The sequence below is a fragment of the Zingiber officinale genome, unplaced genomic scaffold, assembly GCF_018446385.1.
Source record: "Zingiber officinale cultivar Zhangliang unplaced genomic scaffold, Zo_v1.1 ctg79, whole genome shotgun sequence".
Lineage (NCBI taxonomy): Eukaryota > Viridiplantae > Streptophyta > Magnoliopsida > Zingiberales > Zingiberaceae > Zingiber > Zingiber officinale.
In genome coordinates, this window is record NW_024589974.1 from 153,051 (window position 1) to 164,860 (window position 11,810).

General features: G+C 33.2%; 3 protein-coding genes across 5 annotated transcripts; 1 reads left to right on the top strand and 2 right to left on the bottom strand.

The window, feature by feature from the left end:
• Positions 1-1,534: 1,534 nt before the first annotated feature.
• On the bottom strand, positions 1,535-3,396 carry LOC122037777 (formin-like protein 2). Of its 3 annotated transcripts, XR_006127746.1 has the most exons (5): positions 3,162-3,396; positions 2,787-2,956; positions 2,564-2,684; positions 2,288-2,484; positions 1,535-1,756 (listed from the first exon to the last, which is right to left on the bottom strand). XR_006127746.1 is itself a non-coding variant. In XM_042597227.1 (4 exons), the coding sequence occupies exons 2-4, from the start codon at positions 2,596-2,598 to the stop codon at positions 1,725-1,727; spliced, it is 264 nt and encodes an 87-aa protein (XP_042453161.1). In that variant the 5' UTR covers positions 2,599-2,684; positions 2,787-3,093; the 3' UTR covers positions 1,540-1,724. The 3 variants fall into 3 exon arrangements, 2 of the variants coding, with proteins under 2 accessions (XP_042453161.1, XP_042453162.1); XM_042597227.1 differs by lacking the exon at positions 3,162-3,396 and having other exon boundaries at positions 1,540-1,756; positions 2,787-3,093; XM_042597228.1 differs by lacking the exons at positions 2,787-2,956; positions 3,162-3,396 and having other exon boundaries at positions 1,540-1,756; positions 2,564-2,701.
• A 118-nt stretch (positions 3,397-3,514) lies between these two features.
• On the bottom strand, positions 3,515-7,014 carry LOC122037761 (24-methylenesterol C-methyltransferase 2-like). The gene is made up of 3 exons (XM_042597204.1): positions 6,994-7,014; positions 3,826-4,450; positions 3,515-3,634 (listed from the first exon to the last, which is right to left on the bottom strand). Exons 1-2 carry the CDS (start codon positions 7,012-7,014, stop codon positions 3,965-3,967), a joined length of 507 nt encoding a protein of 168 aa, XP_042453138.1. The 3' UTR covers positions 3,515-3,634; positions 3,826-3,964.
• A 770-nt stretch (positions 7,015-7,784) lies between these two features.
• LOC122037778 lies at positions 7,785-10,344 on the top strand. Its single transcript, XM_042597229.1, has 3 exons — positions 7,785-8,015; positions 9,680-9,850; positions 10,009-10,344. Exons 1-3 carry the CDS (start codon positions 7,953-7,955, stop codon positions 10,222-10,224), a joined length of 450 nt encoding a protein of 149 aa, XP_042453163.1. The 5' UTR covers positions 7,785-7,952; the 3' UTR covers positions 10,225-10,344.
• The last annotated feature ends 1,466 nt before the right edge of the window (positions 10,345-11,810 follow it).

An 11,810-nucleotide genomic window follows, 5' to 3' on the forward strand; every position in this document is an offset into this window, starting at 1 on the left:
CATTTTACATTAAATTTTATATTTTACCTAAAAAAATTCCTTGATTAATAAAGTTGATGATTTACCTTAAATTTTATAAATATTGATAGGGAAACTGATGTAGATGCTCTAATAGATTATGAAGATAATTTTTTAATAATATTGATGAACTATTATTCAAAATATATATAATTTAGCACAATAGAAAAAAAAATATAAATACAAATTTAATAGATTTATTAGTTGAAAATAGTTTAATTAGAGAAATCAATATTTCTTTTCCAAACGATAAAAATTCTAGATATTTTTCTATGATTTATTATGTTCGAAAATTGTCAAATAGAGAGAAACATGATAGCAAATGATTAATATATTCAAAAGAATTAGACAAAGTATTTTATTTTTGTTGTAAATTATTTAATCAAAAATCAATTAGCAAATGAAGGGTGTCGAGATTAGAAAAATCTTAGTGTCAAGTTTAAAAGTCATGAAACAAGTAGTGAACATATTATAAATATGAATATTTGATTTGATATTAAAATGAGATTGCTTAAAAATAAAACCATTGATCAAAATTTATAAGAAAAAATAAATAAGGAAAAAGAACATTGGAATAATTATTGTTGTAGTAAAAAATCTTGCAAAAAATAATTTGTCATTTCGTGATACAAATGAGAAAATTTATCAAGATAACCATGGAAATTTTTTATGTTTAATTTAAATGATTACAGAATTTGATCAAATAATGCAAGAACACCTTAAACGTATTAAAAATTGTAAAATTCATAATCATTATCTTGGTTATAATATAAAAAATGAGTTAATAAATATATTAGGAAAAGAAGTAAACAATATTATAATTAAAACAATAAAAGATGCAAAATACTTTTCAGTTATACTTATATTGTACTCTCGATATAAGTCATCAAGAACAAATGTCTCTTATATTAAGATGTGTCACTACAACAAAAATCCTTATAGACATCGGTTTTCCACCGGTGTCTATTACATTTTCGACCGATGTCTATGAAGGCGATGTAAAAGGTCTGTCATTTTAGACATCGGGTTATAACCGGTATAGTATCACTTAATGACATCGGGTGTAAAACCGATGTAATATTATATGTTAATAACACCAGTTTTGACAGCGGTATACGATCGATGTAATATTAGTTAATGACACCGGTTTTGCAGCGGTGGAAAACCGATGTAATATCAGTATTGTTTAACGACACAAATTCAATTTTCGAAATAGTGAAAAATCAATATTATCACCAAGCAAATCATAAAATTAAGTTAATATTATTAATTCACTAAGAAAATCATAAATAAAAATACACCGATGTATCTAAACACACCAAGTCAATATCTATATAACCAACACATAAATATTCTTCTTACAACATAAAAAAGATAATATATATTGTGCACATCAAGTCAGTATCCACAAATTACACATAACTATTCTTCTTACAACATCAAAAGGTAATAGATAGTACTCAAATATTCTTCTTACTGGTGCCAACGTTATCCTTCTTGCTCTGTGCAAAGATTTAACTAAATCTTCCCCAGTAGTTTTATTTGTTAATAGACAATTCTCTTTATCTATTACTGCATGGGCACGTCTGCTTGTTTGATGTCCTGAGGGTGACAACTGATTGGTGATTCTTTGTAAAGGAGGCCTCCATCTTAAAGGAGTCACTGGAGGCTTTGGGAACTTTGCAACATCTTTCTTGGTTATCCTCTCACCATTTAATTGATTCTCCAGTTCTCTTACCTGAATAGAATAAAATAGTCAATATGGATATAAAGCAGTTTGTTGCTTACATAAGGAAAATTAAAGATGCTGTAAATTCTACTCAAATAGAGATTGAAAATGAGATAAGTAACCTTTTGCTGGTAATTTTTAGTTGTTTGCTCAGCTTTACCTTTACAGATATAATGTTAATGAAAACATGATAGCATCTAATAAAGTTGGGTCATACTTGATGGTAGATGTACAAAAAAAAAAAATTGGTTCTCAAAATTCAGAAAATACACTTAAGGCAAACACAAGATAAGGTCATACACAATATACTTTAAAAGAAAAGATCTCTTATAAAGTAATTAATAATGCCACCTACCAAATCATAAGATTTAAAGAGAAATTTATATTAAGAAATTCATCCCGAAATGAGCTAAAAATGATGATATTATTCACCAACTAGCTAGCCTTAGCATAAGCAATAAGTAAAGCAGATCAGGCAAACAGATAGAGCATAGACTTAACAGAATTTCCAGTTGCACATGTCAAAGGGTGGTTTGATACCTTCTAAGCTAGCCTCACAGACATTTTCTTTCGTCAAATTAAAATCCTTTAGCAAATTTGAAATGTTCTGAGATTTGTTAGGATCAAGGATCCTGCTTTCTTGGGCCAAGGAAGGATCTAATGGACCACCAGCAATCCCCTTTGTGGCCATTGTTGTCTTTCTGCCAAACAAAGTATCAATCATCTCCTTGTTTAGTCTGGAAAGAATAAATTCAAGAGGATTCATGAGGATCTGATAAGCATATAAATGGTTTTCAAGATTTGACCAGGACTCACTGGAAATGGCCAGATTTCGGCTGATCCCAAACCATTGATGGATCAGAGCTTGCAGATTCCCTAATCCCTCATGCTTCTTGTTCGTCATTTCTAGATTTGTGGACATTGTCCACAGACTCATCTATCCGATCATGATAATATGAAGAAGAAACTGAAAGATGAATATTTAATCTGATAATGAACGATCTACTGAGAATTAATAATAGATCCAGAAGCAATCTACCTTGGTAGTCCGCCTTGTCGGAAATGATCCACCGGCCCTCAAACGACTCGTCAAAGGACTCATAGAACAGCTGGATCAAACACGACAAATCGCTTCCTACATCTCAGCAACAACAATACTGGAAGAAGGAAGCAAAGGATCAGATGTACCTCCTCTGGCACCGCATCTCCCTGATGTACAAAACTTACAATCAGAAATGGTTCTAGAACAATCCTCAATACAGATAATATAATCATTGGGTGCTATACCATGTAAATTCAAGGAAGAACTGAACACTATGATGATCATTTATTAACTTAAACACTTGATTGAAAATTGAAAAAAAAAATATATCTAAATTTAGCAGAAGGAAAGGGACAAACTTGGTTCCATTACCTCTGGATGTTCATTGACGAAACCAAGAAGCCTTTCTCTGAAAACAGTCATTAAGACTGTATACCCAGTTTCACTTTTTCCCTTGATGATCTTTTCGACAGCATCAACTTGCAAATTAACTTGAAGCTCTGGCTTCATGCAGCAAGTATGCTCATCATGAACAAGAATCTTCTTGAGACTTATAGCTTCAGGTAGAATGTATTTTAACTGTGCTAAATGCGTGTAGGTGAAATGCCTGAACCTTTGAAGAACAACCTCATAAGAAAACTAAAAACACAATTGAATAAGCAATTAAACCACTTCATGACAAAATTGAAGTGCCCAATTCATAGTGCCAGAATTTTTTTTACCTTTCTGTCAAATGTTGCATAGTGTTGCAGACGTTGGAAAAGGTAAGCATCGATGCCCCTTTTAGCCTATGTAAACGAATGGAGGCCTCCATGGCATTGAAAAATTCACACAGCAACTCGTATCTAATCACAAAATGAACTAATTAATTATAACTGAGATTCTAAGATAAATGCCACTCAAGCATGATTACTCTAAAAAATTAAAAATATAAGACGATTGCGTTTCCTATTAATCTGTATATACTAGAATCAGAGAAAGCTATCTTGATTAGAATCGCACATGTGAAGTCAAAGGGGTAAAAAGAAGAGCATACTTTTCAGGAAGGACTGTTTTAGCCTTCAGCAACATGGGACTGGAACTAGGCGCCGACCCATCCCCAAGCTGGTCCTCCATCGACGAGAGATTGGCATCGGATTGAACAAGATTAGACCGATCAGGAGGCCTTTGAAGCCCTAAGGCGACTCGTCGCACATCGTTAATGGAGAAGGCGAGCCTTCGATTGCTAGATCGCTGCGGTGGCTTCTCTGGCTTCTCTGAGAGATGAGATCCCCATCTCTCAGATCAGCGGCGGGCTCCTCGTGGATGCGTGTGGCTTCCCGGTGGGAGCGGCCGGGAAGTGAGGGCGAGAAGTGGAAGGACTGCCCCCATCCCCACTCGTAGATGTCTGTGACGAGGTTGTAGAAGGTGTCGATGAAGGCAGGGACGTTATCGTCATCGGACGCGGCGACAATGCCCTCCTTAGAGCGGAGAAAGAAGGACCAGTACTGCTTGTACTTGTCCTGCACCTTATCCTGCATGATCGATCCCATCTTAAGGTTCACTGCCCGCTTACCTTTCACTTCCGCCGAGCTCATCACCCACACGAACCAGTAGACCGTGATAGCGCTGACGACCGCCGCCGTCCAGAGATCTATTGCTCGTCTTTCAAATGGTAACTCCTAAAAGGAGGATGCGAGGATTAGAGTTTCTATTTATGGTGGGCGAGAAGCCCACAAGAAAGCGCGCTAAGAAAGTCTGTCAGAAATTTGGTTCATAAACACAGGATTTTAAAAATCACGATTAAAATCGATATCTATTAATGAAAAAAAAGTGCTCATAGACATCGGCTAAAAAACCGATGTCTATGAGCGAAAATCTACGCTCATAGACATCGGTTTTTTGAAAAATCGGTGTAAAATACTTAAAGACATCGGTTTTTATTTAAAACCGTTGTTGTTCCCGTCTCTATGAGGGTCTTTTCCAAACGATAAAAATTCTAGATATTTTTCTATGATTTATTATATTCAAAAATTGTCAAATAGAGAGAAACATGATAGCAAATGATTAATATATTTAAAAGAATTAGACAAAGTATTTTATTTTTGTTGTAAATTTTTTAATCAAAAATCAATTAGCAAATGAAGGGTGTCGATATTAGAAAAATCTTAGTGTCAAGCTTAAAAATCATGAAATAAGCAGTGAACATATTATAAATATGAATATATATTTGATTTGATATTGAAATGAGATTGCTCAAAAATAAAACCATTGATCAAAATTTACAAGAAAAAATAAATAAGGAAAAGGAACATTGGAATAATTATTGCTGTAGTCAAAAATCTTGCAAAAAATAATTTGATACAAATGAGAAAATTTATCATGATAACCATGGAAATTTTTTATGTTTAATTTAAATGATTACAGAATTTGATCAAATAATGCAAGAACACCTTAAATGTATTAAAAATTGTAAAATTCATAATCATTATCTTGGTTATAATATAAAAAATGAGTTAATAAATATATTAGGAAAAGAAGTAAACAATATTATAATTAAAACAATAAAAGATGCAAAATATTTTTCAGTTATACTTATATTGTACTCCCGATATAAGTCATCAAGAACAAATGTCTCTTATATTAAGATGTGTAGATATTTCAACAAATCCAATCAAAATAGAAGAATATTTTATAGAATTTTTAAAAAAAGATGATACATCAGGAAAAAGTCTTTTTGATACGCTTATTAATGTAATAAAGAAATTTGAACTGGATGTAAATGATATAAGAGGACAAGGATATGATAATGGGGCTAATATGAAAGGTAAACAACAAGGCGTATAAAAGAGATTGTTAGATCTAAATTTTAAAGTTTTTTATACATCATGTGGTTATCATAGTCTTAATTTAATACTATGTGATAGGACTAATTCTTGTCCTAGTGCTATAACATTTTTTGATATGATACAACATATTTACTCATTATTTTCTTCTTTTATAAAAAGATGAAAAATTTTACAATACCAAGTTTCTAATTTAACTCTTAAACCATTATCACAAACACGTTGGGAAAGTCATCTTGAAAGCGTTAAAGTAATAAAATATCAAACCCCACATATAAGAGAAGCTTTATATAAATTTGCATAAACTAGTGAAGATCATAAAACAAAAAGTGAAGCAAATTCTTTAGAAACACATGGGTTTGAAAATTTTAAATTTTTATTAGGTATGATTATTTGGTATGATATATTATTTGCAATTAATACTGATAGTAAATTTTTACAATATAAATATATGAACATTACTATTGCATTAGATCAGTTAAAAGATCTTTTTTTATTTTTTTTAATGATTATAGAGAAAATGGATTCATATCTACTGCGATTTCTGTCAAAGAAATTGTAAATGAAATGAATATAGAATAAAAATTTCGTGAAAAACATGTAATTAGAAGAAATAAACGATTTGATGAGAATAAAATTAATGAGGTGAAACTTTCACCTGAATAATCTTTTAAAATTAATTATTTAATTATATTATTGACCATACTATTTATTCACTTCAAAGTAGATTTGAACAATTTAAAATATATGAAGATAATTTTAATTTTTTTAAAATAAAATGTTTAAATCTTGAAAACTTTTTAACATATACATGTTATCTGATATTGATGGTTTAGATTTATTTTTAGAATTAAAAATTTTAAAAGAAATAGCAAATCCAGAATTAAAAACCGCACTAGGTATTAAACCTTATAAAAAAATTAAATTCTTTTCTTAATGCATGCTTATAAAATATTATTAACTATACCAGTATAAAGAGATTTTTCAAAATTAAAATTAATAAAGTCTTATTTATGTTCAACAATGTCTCAAGAAAAGATTAAATAATCTAACAATTTTATCAATTGAAAAAAAAATATTATCAAAATTTGAATATAAAATTTTAATTAATAATTTTACATCTTAAAAAGTTAGAAAATTAAATTTTATATAAAAATCTATTTTTAAATTAATATTTTATTTAAAAAAAATTAAACTCATCATTGTCGGTCCCAAGTCCGAATGAAAAATAGTGAGAGAAAATTTTATTAAAAAATATTAAAGACTTAAATTTTTTTTGACCTAGAACCTCATGGAACTTTGAGAGGGCTCTGAATATTATTGATCCATAACTAAATACAGATAAATAAATTATAAAGATATTTTATCCGTATGCATACGGGAGGGAGTTCACTTACCATTGCACCAAGTCTTGGAGACGGAACGCTAGTTTTAACTTTTAATTGGAGTAGGCGATTGGGGGTGCATGTGGAAAATGAGACGTACGTTCTCAGTTTGGGTAATCGAACAGTTGAGATATGCACCTGGGTATGCCACATGGTCAAGACTACCAGAAACATGCTGTGTTTACTTGGGCGAGAGGAAATTCTAGAGAAATGAAACCGAAGCCAAAGCCGAAACCAAAAAGAGTTGAGAAGATACGGTAACCCGTAAGAGGTGGGCAATTAGGTAGCCAGTAATTGTAAATTGCATTGAAGATTGCTGTTTTTAAACATTTTAAGAATATTTTAAAAAAACAATTGAAAATAAAAAAATGGACAAAATTTGAAAAAAAAACACTTTACTCCAATCTATTCAACCCAAATTAATATTAATTAATAATTATGAATTATATATATATAGTTTATTTAATTATATATATTTAGATCAAGTAAATAAAAATAATAAGTTGAATACAAAAAATGAGTGAGGGTTTACTTTTTAATTATTAATAAAAAAAGTTTTATTTTATCTCCAAATATAATATGATAAAATATTCAAAAGAATTAATTAAAACTATTAAAATTTAAATTTTATTAAAAATAAATATTTTAAACATTGACTTTTAAATTTATAAATTTATCCAATAGGCGAATAGCCGTCTATCTAATATCAAAATGACCTTGATATTAAAATCTCGCCTTTTCTTTTAGGCGAGTAAACAAACCTCTAGTCCAAAGCGGTAACCTGATCTCTAGTTTCTACTGCAGGCTCGGATCAGCTAACCGCTCTTGAGACGCGTCGCTCTATCGCACACGACGCGCGGCTGCGTGTCGCCTTTACTTCCTCCTCGAGCCCTTCAATTTATTGCCGGCGATGTGTTCTGGAGGTGGAGGTGACAGAGGACGAAGGGAAGGCGATGGTGGGGATTTTCTCTCGGGGTTCTGGCGGATGGGGGCACAACCGAACGCAGAGCGCGATCGTGAGCTTTCTAAACCTTCGAAAATTCGAATCCTGTTCTGGATCTTTTACTCGCTAGATCTTCTATGTTTTGCAAGTTTCTGTTGATACTGATGGCTCGTGGGCGATACTTGTTTATATTTTGGGGGTCAACGTTTGTGTTTAACGTGTTTCACATATTTGTCGCAGTGAGATTTGAGATTGTTCTCCGCTTTCGTGCGTTCGTTATTTGCCATAGCATAGAAAGCGCTTAAGCTGTATTTTTTTTGGATTTGTTCTTCAATTCGGTTCGTCCTGTGATATAGTTTCCTCCCTTTTTGGTTTTTAAACTGTATGTTTTCTCTCATAGGCAACTATGATACTTATCTAGATAAATTTGTTGAAATAATCTTTTGATTTTAATTATCATGTCTATAAAGGTTGATTGGATAACCACGCATTCCAAAATCCAAAATGTTAGGAAAAAAGATCAATCAATAGATTTATATCCTTAACACTCACCTTGGATGTATGGTTGGCCCTAGACTGACGGTATTCGACAACATCAAGTCTAGCTCATGAACTGCAGGTACATATTATTGGCAGAAGCTGAATTTGAACAAATTACCTTTGCTTTGTTAACATGATAAAGTTGGTTCATGACCACCTGCCCCAAAACCTGAAGTTCCCAAGAAAAAGACCAATTTTTGAACATCGTAACTTAAAAATCTTCGATATAGTTTCGGTTGAATTGCTGCTTCTATTTTTTAGTCATGAAATAACAAGTCTTCTTCTTAAAAAAAAAAGGGATAATGGCAATATGCTTGTTTGTTTGAGCTTAGTTTAGCTTCCCACATGCATCACATACGAGAAAGGAATGATGAAACCAACATATTTGGTTGGCAGTCTTTATGGTTTAGGGTAGCTCCACTCGCTCTCCTCATCATTTCAAATTTGTAGTGGAACTCTTGAGAAACCCCCCTCACCAGAGCTAGAAAGTGAAATTTCATTGTATACTTGTATTTGAGGCTTCAAATATATAAGCCTGCATAGAGCTCAATGGTGGTATAAGATCTATGTAGTCAACCCCTTGTAGCCAACTCCTAATAGTTGTCTTAAACACAACCTGATGACGATGATGAAATTTTGAGGGTGGTTAGCCACACTTTGTTAGCAAACAAAAAAAATTATGGGCTTGTTTTTTCTGAGGCATATACTTGCTAAAGCATCACTGGAGACTCATTGTAATAGTGTCATAAGATGAGAAAGCTTGTTACCGTGACTCAGTAGAAAGTCATCGAGGATGCTAAATCAATATAGATAGTAGACAAAGTGAGCTTCACCTGAACTACATCCTGTTCACTTAGATTGAATCGTGCTGAACTTGTGGTAAATATACTGAAATTAGTACCTACCACTTTGTCTTTATTGAGTAAGCTCTTGTGGAGATTCTCCAAATTACAGGAAGTGATCAAACTACAGGAAATGCCACTCCAATTTACTGTCTGTATGCATCCTAATTAAACTCAAAGTCCTAACTGATTGTGATGTCCACATTTGTCTTTATAAGTTGCTTTGGAAAATATTCTTTTCCCTTTTTGTTATGTTGTTACGCCGTTGGATGTTTTGTTATCTTGTTCTAGACTATCATGGAAATTATATTATTTGTCTTCTTACTCTATCGTCGAAATGTATATTTCTAACTAGGATGTTAGGACCTCATCGACACCAAACATAGAGGAAGTTAGTTCTGTTCATGCTGCTGCACGCCATGCGTTTGAAGAAGCGGTGGAGTTTAAACCAGTGGAGCACCCATCTGAGCCAATGGTCTATGATCAACCGATTACATGCCCACTACCAGAACCTTCAATAATAAATGTAGGTGGCTTCAGTCTTTTCGAGAATAATTAAATTAATGATTAAGCAAGGATTTTGCTTAAACAACCCACTTCAACGAGTGTCAAGATTATTGGAAACCTGCTAACTGTTTTTTTTCACTCGTTTCCATTCACTGTCTGCATTTTCTATTGTTCCAGGACGGAAGAATATGGGAACAAAGGAGGACATCTGCCGCCCGCCGTGCCAAGGCTGATTTACCAGTTGTTAAGGATGCATCAGGCCTTGAATCCCGAGATGGATCAAAGCCAACACCAAATCCAGCTAAACTGCACATATCTTCATCTCTCAGCGCACCTGAATATAGTATCATCAGTCTGTTAGAGGAGTGTAATTCATTTCAAGATCGATTGTAACTAAAGTCAGAATGCACCTTTGCAGCTCCTTGCGTACATCTTATTTTTCATGTTGTATCTTCAGTCTGTCGTGTTTATGAACTTCTTTGTTACTTCCGAGGTCAAAATATCTTTTCTACATATTTTTCATGCTGTGCGCTTTTTTCTGAATCCCCACAGCGATTCGCAACGGCGGTGGCAAGGACATGCGAGATGGTGGATGACCCGGCGACACCCCAGTGCCCCCGACACTGCCTACAACAGCTTTGTGTGGTGGAATGCTGCTGATTCCTGCCTAAGTTCTTCAAGCACAACAACTTCTCCTGCGTCTTTCGCCAGCTCCATACCTACGTACGCCTTTCCACTGATTCTGTATTCCTCTGCACTCCTCCAAATCTTGCAGTAAACTTTGTTTGTTTTATTAAATCCAGGTGTTAGCTTTTACATCCTATTAATTCTAGAGATAAAGAGGACCAGATGGCGTTAGCTTTTACATCCTATTAATTCTAGAGATAAAGAGGACCGGATGGTCCAGATCCCATTAATTAATCCGACCTTATAAAATTTTTCCATCACTCAGCAGGTAGATCGGAATGTGCAGAAGGATTCCGACATACGGTTCAGTGTCACGGATAATTCGAACTATTCAAGGGTAGTGTACCTTCGAATAAGATTCAAATTTCATTGTCTAGCTAGTAATGACTTAAAATTCAGTTAAATCCAATAAGCATATCAAATTTTAAAATTTAGTTCGCTTGAGACTTAAATCCATCTTCAAATTATTTTGGCACATTTGAAGATCTATCTTGAGTTCTAACTATGATCCACTTGAGATTCATTTATCATATGTCCCAAAGACTCTTTGAGCTCCCCTAGAGATCTTATCTTTAGGCACCTTCCTAGATGACTCATTCACTATGGTTATGCCATTTCGGTGCATCTCAGGTGATACTTAGTTTACAAACTTGATTTTGTTAACTTTAGACATCTTGTCTTTGATTAATTTCTTCTTGTCCTTAACATTAGACATCTCATCCTTATCATAATTATATACAACCCTAGCATATTTCTTCTCATTGACTTTGAATGACACTCTCTTATCCTTAGTCACTCCTCCCTTACCAAAGTCATGTATCACCCTAGCCCATGACCTCCTTTTGGCCTTAGAAGGACCCAATTTGATATTTTTAGGTCTTTGACCACCCAAACACATATCAAGTCCTCTACATCTAATAATGAGCCTATTTAGGACTTTCTCTATTTTCTCAAGCCTTACTTTCAAGGTTTGATTTTATAATTCTAGGGTTCTAATCCTAGAATTAACATGTCCACCTTGAATTTTTCTAAACCTACCATTCCTAGGCATATGTCTCCCCTTCTTGGGATTAATGCCTAGGTTTTCAACCACCCTCCTCTCCTTAGACAAGGTAAGTTGTTTGTTTTTAGGTATAATCTTAGTGTATGATTTCCTAAGGTTATCTACTGTGTTAACCCTATTCCTATCATTATATCTAAATCTATAATTATGCATGGGTACATAATTTTCATTATTCCTAACAAACATGAAGGAATTTAAAATTGGATTAAACTTTAAATTAGGGGTTACC